Raw genomic sequence first — 23,334 nt, 5'->3', positions numbered from 1 at the left:
CCACCTGTTGTCTATTCCATTTGCACAACAGCATGTGAAATTGATTGTCAATCAGTGTTGCTTCCTGGACAGTTTGATTTCACAGAAGTGTGATTGACTTGGAATTACATTATGTTGTTTGAGTGTTCCCTTTGTTTTTTTGAGCAGTGTAATTAAAATACTTCTGAGGATGTATCATTAAAGATTACTATGTTGAGTTGATGCTTTGGTTTAAAGTTTGTCAGTTATTTGGGGCCCTTATAGCCTGGGCCCCCAAGCAGTTGCCTGCCTTGCCAGTTGATAAGCAGCGCCTCTCTCAATGAGCCTGCAAGCAGCTTTATCAACCATGTTGGGATTCTGAAGTTTGTTCCCAGGTGAAAAGGTCAAATATGAAACAATGCGTTCATGTGACATCAGGACGATTGTGTTATTGTTTCTAGACTCTGGGTTATTGGTTTTTTTCCATCAGCTCAGAGCAATAATAAAATGTCAGGGAGGCTGCAGTTAAAATCGTCCTGGTAGGTTCACAAACTAAAGTAATGTCAATTGTTCTGAGGATGTAGCATTACAGATAACTACTGGAAGAGCCTTCCAGACAGTGAAGGCTGCCATAACAAAGGCTGAACCCCAGAATATCTGCAGGGCGCTTCATGGGTCTGTTGGGGCCCGAGGCAAACATTCCTTAAGGGCCTCTCTCAACCAGCATCTACAATTATTTTCCAGCAATAATGCATGCAACATTTAACAGGACATTCAGAGTGACTGCTGTCAGATGGTGCCTCATTAAGGAGGCTTCCTACTTCCTTTGCAAAATGAGCACATTTTTTAAGGCAATGCTTTGGTTTAAAGTTCATCAGTTATTGGGGGGTCCTACTGGCCTGGGGCCCCAAGCTGCTGCCTGCCTTGACAGTTGATAAGCAGCGCCTCTGGGAAGAGTGTAGGAGGGCGAACCAGTGTCCGATAACATTAAACTGTGTTAAAGTTCGGACCTTTTACAGTTCACTTTAAGATTTACAGGTCAGAGAAAAGATTTCTGTTAAAGTTTCACATTAGACTTCAATGTTGCATCATGTACAAGGAGATAGACGGTAGGAGGGAGGGGGGAATAATCAAGGGAGAGGTGAGGAAGAGGAGGAGAGATCAGAAGAAAGGACGACACCGACTACAGCTGCCCATTGGTCGAGAGCTGACCGGATGAAGAGGATGACGAGGGAGATTCCATCAGAGAAAAGTGAGCTGTGATCATTCTGGCACTCAGAGAGCTGACTGAGCTCAGCAGCTTCAGGTCACCACCTCCCCTCAGTGCTGGATCATGGACGACCAGCAGGGAGCCGAGCTCTGCTACCCTCAGCTCCTCAACTTGTCTTGCAGGGGTATTATGCGCCCTCGCTCTGAGGCTGTCCTCCTGTATGCTTTGCTTTCCTCTATCGTTGTTCTCACTGTGTTTCTTAACCTGCTTGTCATCATCTCCATCTCTCACTTCAGACAGCTTCACACCCCCACCAACCTGCTACTGCTCTCCCTGGCTATCTCAGACCTCCTTGTTGGGCTGCTGGTGATGCCGGTGATAATGGTACGGGTCACAGAAACCTGCTGGCTGCTGGGAGATCTCATGTGTACTTTTTCTGACATTATAGCCTTCACTCTTACCTCAGCCTCTGTGGGGAACATGGTGCTCATATCAATCGATCGCTATGTAGCTATTTGTTATCCTCTGCAGTATTCAAACCACATCACTCGCAACAGAGTGGGGCTGTGTGTGTGTCTGTGCTGGGCCTGCTCAATCCTTTACAACGGGCTGATCTTCAAGGAACATGTGAAGCAGGCCGACAAATATAACTCTTGCTTTGGGGAGTGTGTGGTGGCGATTGACTATGTGTCAGGAACAGTGGACCTCGTGTTCACCTTTATTGGCCCCTGTATGGTCATCATTGTTCTGTACATGAGAGTGTTTATCGTAGCAGTGTCTCAGGCTCGTGCCATGCAGACTCATGTTACAGATGCTGCAGTGGGCAAGGGTCGAATCACTGCAAAGAAATCAGAGAGAAAGGCAGCCAGGACTCTGGGCATAGTCATACTGGTGTTTTTGATCACTTTCTGTCCATATTACATTTCCTCTCTTACAGGAGAAGAAACAGCAAACAGTGCATCGTTGCGGGTCAGCATTGCGTCTTGGCTGCTCTACATTAACTCTTGTTTAAACCCTCTCATATACGCTTTGTTCTATCCGTGGTTTAGAAAAGCGATCAGGTTCATCGTCTCACTAAAGATCCTGGAGCAGTCCTCGTCTCTGGTTAATATACTTTAAAGATATGATGTATATGACCTGTTCAGTCTGAGCATAACAAAACTCAAACATCTGTCAGCTATGCAAAGTGATCAGTGCACATGCAGAATGTTTTATGTCACGTGTTTGATGTCACTAAAACAAAGAGAAAGACGGCTGGCACACTGCAGAGCTCCAGAAATGTTTCCACCACGGTGTCAGAAAAGCAGGTTCTGCTCAGAACGTCACCCAGGTGAAATATGTTTCAGGAAGATTGGAGCCCTGCAGAGTGTCTCTTTGTTTCAGTGACTTTTTTTACTCCTCTCTGCAGCTGTCCTTTATGTTTGGATGTGTGATTTCTGGATTGTTGTCAATATGTTTGATGTCACACTGTGCATTTGTGCCTTTCTTTATTTCCTCTTCCCTCTTCTCTCTCTGAGCAGTGTGATGATTTAAAGATTAGCGATTCAGAGTGAAGTCAAGAGCTGCAATGTTTTGTTTCACAATTCTTGATTATTGACTCATTGAAAGTAATTTTATCAGCAATAATGTGAATATAAATGTTGTTTCCCTCGTTCTAAATGTGATAATGTTCCCTGTTTCTTCTCTCACATTACAGAAAACTCAATGTTCCAGTTAAAGACACGATAAATAAAGATGATTCTTTTGTAACCTGAAACTTGATTTTTTTGGGCGAATTGTATCATCAATATAAAACTTTCATAAAGATTAAACAACACAAGGATCAAGAATACCATGAAATGTAATAATTGTTGGCTGCAGCCGTCAGAAAAGGCCGATCAGTCGGCACACCCACCTAATGCCACAAAAAGTTTCTGAAATAAGTTATTTTCATAACACGTTATAAAATTTAAACACAGCATGCTTTACATGATTATAATACAATAAAAACTATCATTAGAAAATAAAGATATAGATAAAAACATATAAAATCCAAAACAAACGTACGTATAAAGGACCCTGAAACATCACATGCAACACACACACCTGACTGAGTGGGGTCTATCAGTCTACACTAACAAAGTCTTTCTAGTCATTTTAAAAATACAAGAAATTAATACCACATTTACTTATGCTGTGTTTAACCACAATATTACTTCAAATTGGGTTTTTGTTTTACTTTAAATATGTTGCTAATAGGGAACTTGCAGGCTTAAGAGATGTCTATAAATCTCAGAGGGGACACCTACATATTGTTTAAAACAGTGAAGTTAATTCAAATAAAATAATATTTATTTTTCCCATATTATTTATTACTGTACATTGACAAGGAAAGATTGAGAAATAAACTGAAGTGATTCGGATGGAATTGTTGTCAGATATGTTCTAAAGGCCAGACAACTAAATGGCCTGAAATCTTGTTCCCATATATATTTACGACCTGGTTGAATCACCCAGCCATATTAAAAATTAAATCAGATGTGATTTTCTCAGCATAAGCATGTCAGTCACTCTGGATTGGCGTGGTGAGGAAAGAGTGTAATCCTTAAGAAGTTTTCTGACTTCTATCTGATAAAAGTTGACTCCCTGTCATTCACTTGTTTATGTACAAAGTGACATATGATTAGAAGCCTGTCAGTTCAACAAGCAGGGCCGAATCCAGACCTTTTAGACTGGTGGTCCAGCCCAGGCCCTGACTTACGCAGAGGTGGCATGAAGTTTTTATGCAAACAAAATGTTTATTATTTATTTACCTGAGTTAAAAAATGTTATTGACATAAAAGCAAAAACAAATACAACTGCATTACTTTTAATAAAATTTCACCTCAGCGAAACCTCACTGGGGGGAAGGAACCTGAGCTTTTGCGGGAGGTCTAGAGGCTAGATTTAGTGAGACTGCAGTCATGCAGTTGCATCGGTCCGTTGTTGTGAAGAAGGAGCTAAGCCAAAGGGCGAGGCTCTCGATTTACTGGTCGAGCTTTGTTCCCACCCTCACAAAATGGTCATGAGCTTTGGGTCACGACCGAAAGAACGAGATTCGGATACCAGCGACTGAAATAGGCTTCCTCCTTAGGGTAGTTGGGCGAACCCCTAGAGATAGGGTGAGGAGCTCGGTCACCAGTTAGGAACTCGGAGTAGAGCCGCTACTCCTCCACATCAAGAGGAGTCAGCTGAGGTGAATTGGGCATCTGTTCTAGATGCCCCCTGGATGACTCCCTCGGGAGGTGTTCCAGACATGTCCCTATGGGAGGAGGCATCAGGGTAGGCCTAGGACACGCTGAAGAGACTATGTCTCTGGGCTGGCCTGGGGATGTCTCCGGGTCCTACCGGATGAGCTGGAGGAAGTCTCTGGGGCGAGGGAAGTCTGGGCTGCCCCCGTGACCAGGCCCCGGATAAACGGTGGAAAATCGATGGATGGATGGATAGATATTGATAAATGTATAAATTAATCAATTTGATATTTTAGTAAAGAAAGAAGTGTGATTGTTCATTTGAATGTATTTCTTCCAGAAGATTCTTCCTCTTTGGAAGAAATTGTTTGGTGTATAGCACGGCATATGTGCAAGCACAAATTCTTCATTTCTTACCATAATACCACTGCTAGCACCATGACTGTGAGAAAGCGTGTGTGTGTGAGAGAGTGAGTGAGAGAGAGAGAGAGTCAGTGAGGATGTTTATGTGTTAACAATATAAATTGATAATACTTAATATTTAATATTTAATTGATTAGCACCTTTCAGGACACACATGGACACTGCACAACACACGTTTTTACCTGTGTATTTATTTATAACATATAAAATGTTTATATGTGAGTGTGTCTTAAAAGAGTCACAGAAAGCAAGGGAGAGATTTTGATATGACCAGAGCCATGTTTGTGAAATACATTTTGCAGTCCTCTAACGAGGGGGTACAGTTAAACCTCCAGTATATCATCAATTCAAAATATTTTGCATCAAATATTCTAGATGTCAGTGTCAAAAGATCAGAAGGTTAGAGAGGTTCAAGAGTTTCAAATTACTCAATCTTTGAGTTAACTAAGTCTTTTAAGGAGATTGGTAGTAGTGTGGCGGTCCACTAGGGGTGCTCATCACCAGATGGGATTGGCAGATAGGCCAGAGGAAAGCGGATATAAGGGGTAGCGCTTCCGGGTGAATGTTGTTATTGTTTTGATGGAAGTCTGAGAATAAACACACCGGCTCCGGAATCTCGTTCTCGTTCACTTGTCCTTTCGACTTCTTTTCGACTGGTGACCCTGACGTGATCGGCGGCGCTCAACATGTTCAAACAAGCGTCTAGGGTTGACCAGCTGCCATGGGTCATGTTGGGCCTGCGCTCGGCCCCGAAGGAGGACCTCTAGACTTTGGCTACAGAGCTAGTTTACGGTCAGCCGCCGAGGGTCCTGGGGGATTTCCTGCCTGCAAACTTGGCTCAAGGGACGTTGGGGGCCTGGCGGCCCGCTGCTCAGGGGGCTACCAAGTCAGTGGTTCCTGTACCTGTGCATCACTGTCTGCCCCGCTCCCACATGCCAAAGGACCTCCAGGGGCCAAATTTGTGTTTATCCGGCATGGCGCGCATCGCTCCCCACTCCAGCCTCCTTACGATGGCCCCTTTCGGGTTGTGAAAGCGGGTCTTAAAAACTTCATCATTGACTTTGGTGGTCGACATGAGCGAGTGGCGGTTGATCGCGTGAAGCCTGCCCATCAGGACCAAGACAGCGTGACGGTGCCTGCGCTTCCTCCTCGTCGTGGCCGGCCGCGGGCAGCAGTTGCGGACACTGTTCCTTCATTGGACAGACAGGCTGAATTGCCTGCTATTCCGGGCCAGGCTCGCCGCCGGCGGGGTCGTCCCCGACGGGAGGTGTCGTGTTTACCCGAGGGTAGTGGGCAAGTTAGCCACTATGGGCGTCCAGTTAACCCTCCTAGGAGGATTTGATTATGTGTTTTTGTGGTTTGTTTCTGTTTCCTCCTGTTGCTTTGCAGTTTGGTTTCTTTATGCCAAATCTGGTGTTTTGGGGGGGGGGGCCTGTGTGGCAGTCCACTAGGGGTGCTCATCACCAGATGGGATTGGCAGATAGGCCAGAGGAAAGCGGATATAAGGGGTAGTGCTTCCGGGTGAATGTTGTTATTGTTTTGATGGAAGTCTGAGAATAAACTCACCGGCTCCGGAATCTCGTTCTCTCGTCTCGTTCTTTCGACTTCCACAGTAGCAACTCTAAACAGTCCCTCCAGGAAGTCACGATGTTGCGATCGCAACAATTCACGCAAATTCAACCAATCCCCGCCACTTCTGGCGACCTTGCAATTTTGTCCAATCACCGCAACTTTTCTGCCAATTTGAACAATCAAAATAATTTTCCCCGCAGTTTCACCAATCAGAGTTGTCCCCCGCGAAAACGGCGAGCTATACATCACCAAAGTGACTGAGTGAGGTAGATGAATATGCTTCATAAAGTAAATCGTACTGCTCATGTTAAAATATCACTCATTCACTGATGGGTTGAATAATATAAATGTCCCTAAAACTGAATCTATCAACAGACTGGATAATATTAACGCAGCATATCACGGCCGTGGTTCTTATCTAACAGACAACACTGAGACTCTGTGCAGGCTGAAAGATAGACAATTTAATGTTCAGTGTGGAGCCATTATATACCGTTCAACAGTCATAAATTCCTTCCCACTTTGGATATTTCTATACATGGTCTGGAGAATCACGTCACCTTTACTCTTTCAATGTCAAACCTCTATTTGAAGAACAATTCCTCATTCTACTGTCAACTGAGGCCATACATTGTACTTTTGGAACACCTCTAATGACATTCTTCTCTTCAAATATGGTCATAGCATCTCAGAATAGAACGTAGTCTGCTAACAGTAAAGTCACCTCTACAAAGTGTAACCAAACATATTCACAGAAATTCGTACTATCATTCACATCAAAGTGTGTGCAAGAAAGTAAATGACATGAAAAAGAATCGCAACTATTTCACAATTTTCGCATCCTGCCGCAATTTAATTGTAAAAAACAGCAAAAAACATTGCAACATTCATTGCAATTTTTTGGAAAAGCTGCCGCGAAATCAGGCACTTTAGGCCACAACAATCCCCAAAAAGGTCCATGGAATCCTGGAGGGACTGTCTAAAATAGCAGTAAGACCTCCAGTCCACACAAACACACACAACACAAATGTATGAGGAACAGTGGGTGTGAACTGTAGCCGTTTCCGCTCAACGTTCGTGAAGCTTTTTTACGGCCCTCATGGGGGCTTTCATCTTGAAATTCTTACGTCATTTGGCGCCAGAGTCTGCGCAGTAGAGTTCGGCAGGAGGAGCCCTGGCAACACGCCCATTTAGCATACTGCCGTGATGACTTACACAGCCCAGCTACGCCAAGAACATAAGAATCTCTACGGAGGGAAATTCATCTACCGACCATAGAGGTTAAAACAAAACCACCATTTATTTCAAATCAAATATCTAAACGTCATTAATTTCAAAATTAAGAAAATCACGGTTTTTAAATTAATTATTGAATTTAAACATGTTTTCTGTAACTCTGTGGGTTATTAAACCCTTCATTTTTGGCAAAAAACCAACTAAACTATTTTTAAGCTAAGTTAGCAACATAAGTTGTGTACAGATCTAACATGCTGGTGAAAATATGACTTTAGTACTATGTGCATCTTTTAAAACTACTTTCTATCATATAACATATCTGCACTCACTAGTTACTTCAGTTCTATGTATATTTACATGAACATTTATGTAAATAATGTGTGAGAGTAAATGTGTTTCTGTGCATTACTGTGGAGTTGGTAAACTAATCTGTTTCATTAAGGTTTCTGTCTGTATGGACCTTTTCTCTGGTTCTTTTCCTTGTCTGAGATGTTGTGCATCTTATTGTAATTGTTTTTTATTATCCTCATTTTAGGAAGAAGAAAGATGGCTGATACAGATGCCAGAAGTCAGTGTAGTGATCAGTGTTTTGCCTAACACATTGTGTATCCCATTGAGATGTATGAGGTTAATTATAAAACAATACTGAATGTTTCATACATCTTTCATGCTGTACCCCTGCCATCTCACCTGATGGTCTCCCTTAACTTTTTCTACTCTCTGTGAACACCTTTGGACTGTTGAAGGAGGAGAGCATGCAATTCCTCACAAAGAGACTCCTGTCAGACAGGGATTCAAACCAGGAACCTCCTCACTTTTATTGCTGAACCACTGGTTCATTGATTTGAACCTTTTCTCTCCTGTTTAAAGCTGCAAAAAAATATAACTAGATAATATATCTAGGGCAATGATAGAAGTCACAGCTGGGAAACAAATAGCTTTAAAAGTACATTTAACGCAGGTTAGTGTTAAAGACAGCATGCAAATAAAGAGAGTAGAGTGGCATGATACAGACACGACTGAGAGGGCAATTACATTTACGTTTTATTCAATCACATGAAATGTCACAATAGTCTTGTAACTTACCTTAACAAATACAGATTGTGCTTAAAAACATAGTGTGGTATTTTAAGTTACTTTCTTTCACTTGATTGTTCAGTTAGATGGAGGTAGTATTTAAGGTTTTTGTGGGTTATACAAGTTTGAAAGAGGCAAATGAGTGTACAGTATTTTAAAGTTATAGCAGATTAATCTAAATATAACTAAAAGAAAATGTTGCTTATAAGAAAAGCCTCTGTATTAAACAGCCTCTCTTTTTTTCAGTTCATCTTTTGAATGAATTGTCAAACATTGCTCAGGAGGTGCGAGCTGCGTCCTCTGTGGCTCAGGCGCGACACTCGGCCCACTGTTTCACATCAGACCGCTGTCCAGTGCTGTGAATGATCAGACCAAACGCCCTGCTCAGAGAAGCATTGGTCAGGTCCTCCAATCCAACAGCAGCGGGCTTTGGAGTGAGAGGACGAGCTGGGAGAGAGCGAGAGACAACACGAGAAAAAGATAAATCTTAGTTTAATGTATAATACAATGTTGGTGAAAAGATGGAAACCGATGATAAGACATAAAATCTTCATTAATGATTATAGAAGCAAAATAAGAAAAACTTTAAATATGATTTTGGGAGAAACGTGATCTTTATGCCTTCTTTGATTGAGCCTGTCTGTGTCCTCCTAACCACCATAACAGCAGCCTGTTTTTATAGTTTGTGTCAGGTTTTGTCAAGTTATCACACAATTTCTCAATGAGCGTCATTAAATGAACAAAATGATCAACTTGTGACTATTGAATTGGTAATGCGTGTGTGGAAGCCAAAGCTGAATATTTGGCAGGTTTAAGCAGCATGATGCTCAGTTAATATTATATCACACCACCGCTGATTGTTGATGTTTGTGTTCATGTTTCTGTTATTCTCTTAAATCCGACAGAAGTTATATTAGATCAGAGTTTACTTTAGTTTTATCCTGATATCTAGAGAAATATTCTACCTTATTATACATATCAGGCTGCATGGTGACATGTTAATCTCTGTATAACACACTCTTCACACAGACTGTAATCATGTACACATTAGTAATTATACAGGACAGATTTATAGTATTTAGCTTTGTTTTTGTCCAAGACACTTTTTTTTTAAAACCTTACCAGACCTATTTATTTTTTATGAAACATAACTGTGCAGCCAATGAACGGCATCTATGAGCTGATTTTAATTACAATTTATCAGTTTTAAATACAATTCCACTCACAAAGACGATATATAACAATATCAAGAAACATAGCATGTCAGTTATTAGGTTTGCTCATGTTAAAAAATAAAATAAAATGATAAATCATGCCTGAAAAGTAACCTAGCTTAAATTGCTAATATGTTAGCTCGCTAGATAACACTTTAACTAATGACATAAATCAAACTTTATTACTTACCGAAAAAACTTCAAAGATCACTTAGAGTCCACAGGTCCGTGAGATTAATTTACTGGGGAAAAAACAGCTTTTACCAGCTCAAAAAAGACGAAAAAACTGAACTGAAAAGCTCTGTGGCGTCTCGGCTTCACTTCACAACGTAACTTTTACTAAGAGAGCTACGCAAGATCCGCGGCTGTCAACATGCGACGAGTATTTTAACTGAACAGTTTGACCCACATCCCGTCTGCTATCATTGAGGAGGCTGGATTTATGACCTATACTGTAGCCAGTCAGCAGGGGGAGCTCTAAAAATAAAAGCTTCACTCCTATGGGGGCCTTGTCCCATCCATGATGAGGAAAAGAGAAATATATTTGAGAATTTTGTTGCTTCAGTTCTTTTTCCTGTTCACACATCTTAAATGTGTACCTTTAAACAAAAACTACAGCTTGATCAACCCGTAAAACACCCTTGAAAATATAATAAACGAATTGAATCACTTTCCTTTAACAGTTTCAGACTTTACGGTCCAAACAAAAAAAAGGACTGAGATTTCAGAAAAAATTAAAGTGCAAATAAAATAAATCCTTTTAGTGAGGCTCCAATGATGTGCTTCCTACCGCCCTTTAGAACGACGCATTATCCACGGTTCAGCATCCAGACAGCACCCTCGAACAGCCACGACAACCTGGTCCATGGTTGAATCGTCCCCCAAATAAAACAAGCCTGCACACAAGTGTACAGAGCAGTTACTTCACAAATAAATAGCAAAAATCAACTCAAACTGTGGGTGAATTTTTTTTTTTTTTAAATTTTAAAAATCATCTATGTACTTAAATGACTGTTTTTTATTCATTTACACCCAAATATTTCAGAAGTCACAAATATATAAATCATTCAATTATTTCCATTCACATTTTCCTCCAGCTATGTTCAACTTTTAACACAGAAAATGTTGGAATATTGTGCACTACAGAAAAGCCACAAAAAACCTAGCTTAGCGCATGGACACGAGGCCACGAGGCAATAATAACATTACCACACGTGCATTGCTTAGTAGCTCACTATTTCAGCCAATTACCGTTCATTTTAACTTCATACTTTACACCCAATATCCTGACTGGTTTTAGTTCTTTCAATATTACTAAAAAATAAAATACAAATGACACATTATACCAACAAGTTTTGCATGCTAATCAGCTAATCAGACAACTCACCAGGATATCCACATCAAAGGAGAGAAACAGGAAAGAGTTTTTGCAGACTAACTTCTCTCACACTGACGACACCGTCAGCTCCACTAAAATATTTTTAACTCTCAGACACACGTCATGAGCTAATTTTATTTATCTCTAGGTCTAACAGCTTCCTTTTTACACATTAATTTAAACTGAAAAGTCGGAAGAAATCATATAGAAACTTCTGTCCTCCAATGCTGCAACGTTTCTTTTCCACTCCGTGCTGGTGGTGCATTTAAGGAACTTACGTAAATGTTCGATATGTTTAATGAACATCTGTAAATGTGTAAATGCAGAAAATAACCTGGGTTACATTTACAGTTTTGTTTTTTCATGTTTTTGTGTTAAATGAAATACGGTTGCATGTAGTGAAATGTTTTCGCAATCTTAAAATATTTGCACAGTTGAACTACAGGGCCACCGTAGCAGCAGAATTCAAAACGCAAGGACAATCATACATTTAAAAACTTATATTTAAACATGCTTGAAATACAACTGTAATTCTTTCATTTTGAAACGCGGTATATTTGTTTTACTGTCGTATGGATGTGCAAAATGCGCACGTGAGTGAAGGTGAACAGTAACAAGTGAGGTTTGAAAGGTAACCCTCAAGTTGTCCACTCATGCTAAGAGAATAAAGGCTGATAATGAATGCCATGTTTTTAACAAGTCATGGGCTGCACAGTACTCCTTTACAGAAAACAAAGCTGAAGCATTTCAGCCAGATGTCAATGCCCTTGTAGAAGTCCAAGATAGACGAGATTATTATCATGAAGTAAATGAATGAAATGACAAACATTCAAAGTTATTGTTTGTGGTATGGACTTGTTTGATTTTTCTCTGCTTGTGAAGATAAGAAAGGTAAAAAAAAAAAAAAAAAGGCACTTAATTGCACTTGTTTATTACTTCTGTAGTAGTATTTTCTTATTTGGCCCATTGTAAAAATAAATAGCCCAACCCTGGCCTACCTTCTCTGGTCCAAACAAATCCAGAGCATTCAGGAGCAGAATCTAAAGTTATAAGGAGGACATACTGGCTGCTGCATTGTTGTCAGAGAAGCTTCAACACAGCATGTTTCCTTCGTGATCACACAGGAAGAGAGCGTCATCATCTCACTCTCTACACAGCTCTCTGATTGACCCTTTAAGACGTTATAAATGCAGGTAAAGGTCCTTTACCTGCTTTTTGTAAACATAACGATGAGCATGGTCTTGCTACCTGCTCTTTCGTTAATGTTAACAGACAAACAGTAAGGTCCTTTACCTGCTTTTGTAAAGTGTCTCGAGATAACGCCTGTTATGAATTGACGCTATACAAATAAAGATTGATTGATTGAAATGTAAAGTGGGAAACTAAGAGAAGGAAGGCCGAAGATGAGTACAAGTTAAAATCTCTGATAATCTTTGTTTTCTTTGACCACATTTGGAAGAAGGCAAACACCTGTTTGTGTTTGTCTGCATAAGGCGTTCAAGAAACCCTAAATAATCACAATAATTGCAGTTTGTTCATAAAGACTGCCACGCTCATACTGAAAGTCATTAAACTGAGTTCACTCAGTTAAAAAACATGAACTCCACACGGAGCTGATCAGCCTGCAGTGATCAACGTCTGTTCGTCTGGAAACATTTGATCATGTTTTCATGCCTGGCACTAAAATATGTGAAGATGATCAGCGACACTCAGTATGTTTGTGACAACATGTGAGCAAGTTTAATCTGTGATGAACCTTAACGAGTGTAAACTGTGCTGTGTGCTGACGCTAACACATCTAAAGTCTCTCTCTGTACTCTTATTAAAGGCCTGACCTCAGGGCAGCTACAACAACCCGGGTCATGGTTTCTGTAACTTGAACAGCAATAACAGCAAAGTGAGTAATCTCAAAAACATTTAAATACTAAATATAATTTTTCATGTTTTCTTCTGTAATGTGGTGCATTTCATTATTTCCATGAGCCAACATGCAGTTTGTACTGACAGATTTTGTGTTTTCAATCTGTAACCTGTTTTATCATTTTCTCTTTAGTGAATGCTAAAACTTCCCACCTGTCTATAATCCACAGGACAAAATAAGCTTTACAGCTCCAAACTATATTTCATTTAAATAACCAATACACCAAACATGCACGTCAATAATCAATATACCTGATATACATTTTTCATATACTATATTATAAAATGCAAGGGTTCATCACATAATTAAATGTATACTAATAATTAGAGACGATTAGCAACATTTTGATTTCGGGACAGTTAAAATTTAGTTCGGGACGGTTGAAATAGTTTTTCAGGACGGTTCTGGGACGGTGTTGAGAAAAGTTAGTCTGGAGCCCTGAACATGCTTTACAGGAATATAATAAAGAAAAGGAAAACTATCATTAGAAAATAAAGAAATAGATTAACATATATGAAATCCAAAACAAACGTGCGTTTAAAGGAACCTGAACCATCACATGCAACACACACACAGACACACACATACTCACGTACCTGACTTAAAGGGGTCTATCAGTCTGCACTAACCAAGTGAGGACTTGTGTTTCTAGTTATTTTAAAAATACAATAAAGTAATACCACATTTACTTATGCTGTGGTTAACCACAATATTATTTCAAATTGTTTTTTTCTTTGTTTTTAAATATATGGTGCCAAGAAGGAACTCGCAGGCTCCTTAGATGAACCCATACTTACGTTATGTAACCTTCACCCGTTAAAGAGTAAATAAAAACTCAAGCTATAAAATCTTTATAAATTATAGTTGCTGTTTTTTTGATGTTATAAATCAGCATCAGTCCTAATCATACATATCAAATATTAATGAATTGGTTTATTTTTAAACCCTTACATTTCCATGTTTTTGTCATGATGCAACCCTATTTTATGGCCTAAATATACAATAAATGATTTATTTTCAATTTACTTCATGCAAACCTGATTAATTATGGCTTGATTATTGCAGCCTGGTATATGTGAAAGCTTAGCAGCAACATTTATTTATATGCATTATTATTTTTTGTTCAGTGTCAAATACTCACGCTATGTAACCTTTGCCCTTAAAAGAGTAAATAAAAACTCAAGCTTTAAAATCTTTATAAATTATAGGTTGTTTTCTTTGGTTTGTTTTTTTGTAATTTTATAAACCATCATCAATCCTAATAATACATATCAAATATTAATGGATTTGTTTAATTTTTAATCCTTAAATTGCCATGTTTTTGTCATAATGCAACCCTATATTCAAATATTCATATTTTACTTTGCTGTAAGAAAGAACATCACCTATTGCCCATGTAACATTTCCACTCACCTGTCTGAACACACTTTTATGTGTTTGGACAGGTCCTATGTTTTGTTTATTTCAAAGCTGTGTAGGTGCTGCTGTGTAGATGCGTGTTTCACATATTGTAGAAAAAATAAAGATGTGGTGCTTTGAATGTTTGCATAAAAAATGCACATGAAACGGATGATATGTAAACGGTGCCACTTGAAAGCACCATGCGCTTTTACGCATTGGGTCAAACGGCGGTAATGCAAAGGGCCTGCTGTAGACACATGCGTGTGCACACACACACATGCACACATTCCAAACGTAATGCCTCTAATGCTTGTGTGGACGGAGGAGATGCGGATATAGTGAGTGCTCTTTATCGGGAAAAATCAGGTGGTTTCTCCATTTGCCATATTTGGTAAAAATGACATCATCAGGAAGGGAATCCCTCAAAGCACACACTTCAAGCCCCAGGCTTCAAATTAAGGGGAGAAATGAGAAGATCCATGTTTTATACTTTATATTCAAGCAGGATCAAAAATAGTGATTTGAATGGGTTTCAATGCGCACATTTATTATTAAGGGACTTTAATTGGGACTTCTACATATTGTTTAAAACAGTGAAGTAAATTCAAATTAAATAATATTTATCATCCACACACACAGAGGTGGCAGAGAGGAACTTAAAGTCTCTGCAGACCTCGGGTCAGCGGGCAGTTTGTTCGACAGAACGTCACCATGGTTACTAAATGCACCTTCACAACGCTGTGTGAGCAGAGCTCTTCTTCAGATGCTTTATTGTTCTATTCTGGCTGCTCTCTTTTTAAGTGCCCTAACCTTCACCAGCCTTCATTCAAAGTTGCAGCCGTTATTCATCACAGTAATCTAATGCAGCAGGTTGTTTGATGCATTTATGAATCTTTAACATGAAGTGATGTAAAAATGTACAATTAGCCTATCTGACTGTGATAAATAATAAATCCTAACTCACTAGTAGGAAGAGTATATTTTAAGGTTTTAAAACACTTTTTCAGGAGATAATAATTCACTCTTACAATAAATATCATGTAGGGCTGAAAGAAGTCCTCAAATAAATCAAGTAACTAGATGTCTGAAATGTCTTGAGGCTTCCTCTATGTCTGGACTACTAAAGAGGTCTCTGTCAAAAAACACCAAACATTTTGATATATTCATTGTCTTAAATGTTCTATTATTAATTTCAGCCATCACTCTGGACGAGGTAGATGAGGGAAGAAGTGTAATCCCTAAGAAGTTATCTGACTTCTATCTGATAAAAGGTGACTCCCTGTCATTCACTTGTTGCCCCCTCTGTCCTCCTGTTTCTGTACAAAGTAGCATGTGATTGGAAGCCTGTCAGTTCAACAAGCAGGGCCGAATCCAGACTTTATAGACTAGGGTGGTCCAGCCCAGGCCCTGACTGATGCAGGGGTGGCATGAAGGTTTTGTGCAAACAACAAAATGTTAATTATTTTTAAAAAAATTTATTGACATAAAAATAATAAACACCTACAACTATATTTCTTTTAATTAAGTACAATTTTTTTCACAAATCTGCTCTGTGGATCTCAGCTTTTTGCATGACCTCAACTGTGATCCTCTCTGCTTACTGGTCACACCCTACTCACCAATGACTGAATCAATCATTGTTTCTATTGTGCAATTGATGTATGTTTGAACGAGGACATACTGAGTCTTGGGATAACACAGTCTGGTGGTGGTGGTGGTGGTGGCTGAAGGTCAGCTGGCGGTTGGGACGGCACAGTCCCATCATGGCGCCTGGGGGTCGGCCAGTAGTTAGGGTAAGACAAAGTCTGATGGTTTTGGCTAGGTGTCCTGGTCAGTCAAGCCTTCAAGCAACTCTGTAAACCTGGGCACGCAGCTGCAGATCATTTGTAATCAAACATCCACTTAATCCTCTCCCATCCACCAGTTTGTTGTAAGATTGTTCTTTGCTTTCAAGTAAGTCTTTCGCAGACTCATCCTTGCACTTATTTCCTGTAGCCGCCCCTTTCTGACTCTGACTAGAAATTTTCCCACTGTCACAATTTCACAAATGCCACAGCTTTTTTTCAAGCCTTGGTCAACAATATCCTCAGACACAGTTTGTGCTCATCTATCGAGATGACATGCAGATCCTTTCCAAGAAGAAAGAGGAAGCCAGATTTCAAGAGACAGTGTGTAGTCGAGTAGAAGGCCTCAGATGCTGGGGTGGGAGCCGTTCTTTGATGACTGTTGGCCATTAAAATGGCCCTTAGAGAATGGCACCATTGTAACCAGCAAAAACCATTCCATCAAACCCTTGCTGGCATCCTACAACTCTTGCCAATACTGCATCACAAGTCCCATCCTGACGGTGGTAGATCAGATCAGGAAGAGGGTCAAATTTTGCCATAGTCCAAACTGCCGTCTGCCAAGGAAACAGCTGAACCGGTCATTACCCATGTCTTCAGAGTCCAGTTCACTCTCCACACAACTCACTGATTGATCTTTTAAGACATCGTGAATATAAAGTTGGGTAAAACGTAGATCTTTTATAATCACTGTTTTCTTTGTTGTAATTGTCTGCACAAGGTGATGACTTCAAGAAACCCTATAAAATCACAATGATTGTTGTTTGTTCACAAAGATATTTAATTTTAAATCTGCAGATCATGATGAAAATTATTTTTGAAGACTTATTCAGACCAGCTGAAAACACAAACTCGTCCTCACCACCAGTGTATTCATTAACACCTTCTGACTGAATCCTCACTGTAGTTTCAACATGAACTCAAACATGCTAATGAGAGCCGTGTCGTCATCCCAGAGGGAGCATGTTAATAACATTGATAATACTTTGAACCACAGGTGAGTTCTAGTTGAAAGGCATGAATGAATACACTTTAACATCAACACATGATGCAACAAACCCCCTCCCCACACAGGAGCCTTCACTACAGACCAAAATTTGATCACTAACCTAAAACAAACAGACAAACTCTGAAAAGCTCAGAAACATCAGTACAGTCGAAATACTCTTTGCCTCTCTATAACATGATCATGTATGATACCATTGTCACGTCTGCCGGGCAGAAAACAGGGAGGAGAACCCAATTGCAGATAAATAAAAATGTATTAAACAAAAGACAAAACAAAACATGCTTAATAAATCCAAAACGAGGAACAGAGCTTATCCAAAAACTAAATCCAAAAAACGAGGTACAGATAGAATCATAGCACATACGACAAATGACAGAAGACACCAACAAAAGACAATGATCCGACAAGAGGGTAAGAACACACAGAGACTATATAGACAGGGGTAATCAGACACAGGTGAGACTAATCAGACAGGTGAGGACAATCAGGGTAATCAATACAGGCGGGAAACACAAGGAACAAAGAACACCAGACCAGAATACTAGAAGACAAGTACAAAGTAAAACAGAAGACTTCCACCACCAAAACCAGATATACAAAATAAAACAGGAAACACCAAAGACTAGACTTAAAACATAACCCAGGAAACAAACTTACAGACAACAGGTAAACACTAAGGAACAAAGCAACCACACCAGGAGTCACATAAAAGTAACACAGGAAACAATACAGAACAATAAGGATAAAAAACTAAAACAAGACAAAACACAGAACCAAACCAAACCATGACAACCATACCATTAACACATTAAAGTCAGTTCATCATGGTGACACACGAGATGTTCAACAAATGAATATTGACATACCGGAGTCGTAATACGTAATACGACATAATCGTATTATCGGTAGCCTAATAATCGAGGTAATGTCTGATAAAAAGTTTAAAATGCCGCTGACGTTATCAGTCCTTAGTCTTTTAGTGGAAAAAGAAAAGAAGAGAGGGAGGTGACCTCAGCCAATCAGTAATTCCTCTCATGACCCGCACCAACGCTGACCGACTCGGATGAGTCAAACGAGATTCACAAAGATTCAGATGAGGTCCAACTGGTGGTTACGTAGCCAGACACAAAAACTAAGGTGACGACCTCCGTGGCGTGTCAGGGCCTTAACAGTCAACCTGTAGAAGCAGAAGTGATGCATTTGGAAGAGGTGTGCTTTGATACGGTCCAGTTTCTTCTGCTCGAGCACATGCATGGGTACTCAACGTGGCCATGAAGTATGATCGATCCCTGTCCCCACTATCAAGAAGTCCCAGTGTGTTCTGGCTGTCTCCGACCAAAGAGACAATAAGTCAATAAAGTTGGCGTCATGTTCGCTGTATTTTTCTCCGGTGGGTTGGCCTACCTAAACTTAAGCATGCATCATGATCATGTAAAGCCATGCACGCATTATATGGTAACCATGCTCAGGCCCGGTTAATGCTGGAGCAGTGTGAGTGCCAGTGGGGGTCATGGTGGGGGGTTTGGCACAATATGGAAAGACAAAGCCTAGTGTGAGTGCACCTTCATGTTACTCCAAAACCCCTTTGTGTGCTTAGTTTGTTTCTTTGTCCAAAGATTCTGTAGATCTGATGGTTTGTGGGAGTCGCAACTAGAACGTCAGGGAACCAAGCACCAAAAGTATGTTTATCTTTGGTTTAGTGAGTGTTAATTTTAAAGTGAGAGTTTAAGATGGAAATAAGGTTGAGATTAGATGATCAGTGTGGACAAAGAGTGGAATATGGAACGAGAAGGTCTGAAATGTAAAATGCAGGGTATTACTCATGAGTTACTTTTTTACTTGAAGCCAAAGAAGCGAGGCTCAACATTTGCATCAACATTCACTGTACCCAGCTTTGGCTTCAGCTCTGGAATGAATCCAGTCTTCATATCATCACTTGTCTCCATGACTCTTCTAAAAAAAATCATCTAGAACCTCCTCGCCAGACATGTGTTTCAAGGTCCTGGTCAAAATGTAGAACGGACAAGAGAATGAAGGTTTTGCCGTTGCCATCTCTCAATGAGCCTGCCAACAGCTTAATCAACCATGTTGGGATTCTGAAGTTTGTTTCCAGGTGACAAGGTGATGTCAAATATGAAATATGAAACAATGCGTTCATGTGACATCAGGACGATTGTGTTTTTGTTTCTAGACTCTGGGCTATTGGTTTTTTTTCCATCAGCTCAGAGCGATAAAAAAATGTCAGGGAGGCTGCAGCTAAAATCGTCCTGGTAGGTTCACAAACTAAAGTAATTTGAATAGTTCTGAGGATGTAGCATTACAGATAACTACTGGGAGAGCCTTCCAGACAGTGAGGGCTGCCATAACGAAGGCTGAGCCCCAGAATATCTGCAGGGCGCTTCATGGGTCTGTGGGGGCCCGAGGCAAACATTCCTTAAGGGCCTCTTCCAACCAGCATCTACAATTATTTTCCAGCAATAATGCATGCAACATTTAACAGGACATTAAGAGTGACTGCTGTCAGATGGTGCCCCATTAAGGAGGCTTCCTACTTGCAAAATGTGCACATTTTTTAAGGCAATGCTTTGGTTTAAAGTTCATCAGTTATTGGGGGGTCCTACTGGCCTGGGGCCCCAAGCTGCTGCCTGCCTTGACAGTTGATAAGCAGCGCCTCTGGGAAGAGTGTAGGAGGGCAAACCAGTGTCCGATAACATTAAACTGTGTTAAAGTTCGGACCTTTACAGTTCACTTTAAGATTTACAGGTCAGAGAAAAGATTTCTGTTAAAGTTTCACATTAAACTTCAATATTGCATCATGTACCAGTGGAGTTAGACGGTAGGAGGGAGGGGGGAGTAATCAAGGGAGAGGTGAGGAAGAGGAGGAGAGATCAGAAGAAAGGACGACACTGACTACAGCTGCCCATTGGTCGAGAGCTGACCGGATGAAGAGGATGACGAGGGAGTTGCCATCAGAGATAAGTGAGCTGTGATCATTCTGGCACTCAGAGAGCTGACTGAGCTCAGCAGGTTCAGGTCACCACCTCCCCTCAGTGCTGGATGATGGACGACCAGCAGGGAGCCGAGCTCTGCTACCCTCAGCTCCTCAACTTGTCTTGCAGGGTTATTATGCGCCCTCGCACTGAAGCCGTCCTCCTGTATGCTTTGCTGTCCTCTATCGTTGTTCTCACTGTGTTTCTTAACCTGCTTGTCATCATCTCCATCTCTCACTTCAGACAGCTTCACACCCCCACCAACCTGCTTCTGCTCTCCCTGGCTATCTCAGACCTCCTTGTTGGGCTGCTGGTGATGCCGGTAATAATGGTAAGGGTCATAGAAACTTGCTGGCTGCTGGGAGATCTCATGTGTGCTTTTTCTGACATTATAGCCTTCATTCTTACCTCAACCTCTGTGGGGAACATGGTGCTCATATCAGTCGATCGCTATGTAGCTATTTGTTATCCTCTGCAGTATTCTAACCAAATCACTCGCAGCAGAGTGGGGCTGTGTGTGTGTCTGTGCTGGGCCTGCTCAATCCTTTTCAACGGGCTGATCTTAAAGGATCATCTGAAGCAGGCTGACAGATATAACTCCTGCTTTGGGGAGTGTGTGGTGGTGATGAACTTTGTGTTAGTAACACTGGACCTTGTGTTCACCTTTATTGCCCCCTGTATGGTCATCATTGTTCTGTACATGAGAGTGTTTATCGTTGCAGTGTCTCAGGCTCGTGCCATGCAGACTCATATTACAGACGCTGCAGTGGGCAAGGTTCGAATCACTGCAAAGAAATCAGAGAGAAAGGCAGCCAGGACTCTGGGCATAGTCATACTGGTGTTTCTGATCTCTTTCTGTCCATATTACATTTCCTATCTTACAGGAGAAGAAACAGCAACCAGTGCATCGTTGCGGGTCAGCATTGTATCTTGGCTGCTCTACATTAACTCTTGTTTGAACCCTCTCATATACGCTTTGTTCTATCCGTGGTTTAGAAAAGCGATCAGGTTCATTGTCTCACTAAAGATCCTGGAGCAGTCCTCGTCTCTGGTTAATATACTTTAAAGATATGATGTATATAACCTGTTCAGTCTGAGCATAACAAAACTCAAACATCTGTCAGCTATGCAAAGTGATCAGTGCACATGCAGAATGTTTTATGTCATATGTTTGATGTCACTAAAACAAAGAGAAAGACGGCTGGCACACTGCAGAGCTCCAGAAATGTTTCCACCACGGTGTCAGAAAAGCAGGTTCTGCTCAGAACGTCACCCAGGTGAAATATGTTTCAGGAAGATTGGAGCCCTGCAGAGTGTCTCTTTGTTTCAGTGACTTTTTTTACTCCTCTCTGCAGCTGTCCTTTATGTTTGGATGTGTGATTTCTGGATTGTTGTCAATATGTTTGATATCACACTGTGCATTTGTGCCTTTCTTTATTCCCTCTTCCCTCTTCTCTCTCTGAGCAGTGTGATAATTTAAAGATTACGGACTCGGCGTGAAGTGAAGCGCTTCAACATATTGTACAAATGAAATTCTCAATTATTGAAAGTAATTTTATCAGCAATAATGTGAATATAAATGTTGTTTCCCTCGTTCTAAATGTGATAATGTTCCCTGTTTCTTCTCTCACATTACAGAAAACTCAATGTTCCAGTTAAAGACACGATAAATAAAGATGATTCTTTGTAACCTGAAAGTTGATTCTTTTGTGTTTTTTATCATCAATATCAAACTGTTATAAGGTTTTACAACATAAGGATCAAGAGTGTCATGAAATCACAGCCGTCAGAAAAGGCCGATCAGTCGACACACCCACCTAATGCCACAAAAAGTTTCTGAAATAAATTATTTTTATAACACGTTATACAAATTTATACACAGCATGCTTCACATGAATATAATAAAGACAATAAAAACTATCATTACAAAATAAAGAAATAGATTAAAACATATGAAATCCAAAACAAACGTACGTATAAAGGACCCTGAACCATCACATGCAACACACACACACGCACACACACACCTGACTTAAAGGGTTTTATCAGTCTGCACTAACCACGTGTGGACTTGTCTTTCTAGTCATTTCAAAAATACAATAAAATAATACCACATTTACTTATGCTGTGTTTAACCACAATATTACTTCAAATGTTATTTGATTTTAAATAAGTTGCCAAGAGGGAACTTGCAGGATTAAGAGATCTCAGAGGGGACTCCTACATATTGTTTTAAACAGTGAATTAAAATAAAATAAAATAATATTTATCATCCACACACACAGAGGTGGCAGAGAGGAACTTAAAGTCTCTGCAGACCTCGGGTCAGCGGGCCGTTTGTTCATCACAGTAATCTAATGCAGCAGGTTGTTTGATGCATTTGTGAATCTTTAACATGAAGAGACTCAACCTTTTAGATTTTCTCTGATCATGTTTTTTTTTGTGACTTTAGCGGTTATTGACAATCAACAGAGACTCCAGTGTTGTTTGTGATTTGAGCTCTGATTAACCCGTACATGTACTCACATTTACTGATGCACTGACTGTTTGGCACTTTTTTTAATTCTGTTGTATGGGTTACAATGAGAAAAAATAATTATTCTATTTTACATACTGCTCATACTCAGAACCTTACATCATGGCCCCTCATCAAAGGTGTCAAATCTTGGACTATCTATTTAAAAAAGTACAATTAGCCTATCTGACTGACTCTTATCAATGATAAATCCTAACTCTATGTTTCAGAGAGCAGGAAAAGTGTGTTTTAAACTGGAGACAATCTTTTACTCTTAAAATCAATATCATGTGGGGCTGAAACAAGTTCTCAAATAAATCAAACAATTAGATGTGGCTTCGTCTAAATCCGGACAACTAATGATCTCTCTGTCAACA

The 23,334-nt window shown here is 40.2% G+C and overlaps 2 protein-coding genes across 2 annotated transcripts; both read left to right on the top strand.

The window, feature by feature from the left end:
- Nucleotides 1-1,291: 1,291 nt before the first annotated feature.
- Nucleotides 1,292-2,307, top strand: LOC306819958 (trace amine-associated receptor 13c-like; the record flags this gene model as incomplete). Its single annotated transcript, XM_079337585.1, has 1 exon — nt 1,292-2,307. One exon carries the CDS (start codon nt 1,292-1,294, stop codon nt 2,285-2,287), a length of 996 nt encoding a protein of 331 aa, XP_079193711.1. The 3' UTR covers nt 2,288-2,307.
- Nucleotides 2,308-20,396: 18,089 nt separating this feature from the next.
- Nucleotides 20,397-21,558, top strand: LOC306820085 (trace amine-associated receptor 13c-like). Its single transcript, XM_079337741.1, has one exon. The coding sequence runs from the start codon at nt 20,510-20,512 to the stop codon at nt 21,506-21,508; it is 999 nt and encodes a 332-aa protein (XP_079193867.1). The 5' UTR covers nt 20,397-20,509; the 3' UTR covers nt 21,509-21,558.
- Nucleotides 21,559-23,334: the final 1,776 nt, after the last annotated feature.

Source organism: Symphodus melops (genome assembly GCF_947650265.1).
Source record: "Symphodus melops genome assembly, chromosome: 2".
Classification (NCBI taxonomy): domain Eukaryota; kingdom Metazoa; phylum Chordata; class Actinopteri; order Labriformes; family Labridae; genus Symphodus; species Symphodus melops.
This window is presented reverse-complemented; position numbering and strand designations above follow the sequence as displayed.

Bases quoted from the DNA above. Each gene is read 5' to 3' on its own strand.
- LOC306820085 (XM_079337741.1), top strand. From the start codon at position 20,510: ATGATGGACGACCAGCAGGGAGCCGAGCTCTGCTACCCTCAGCTCCTC.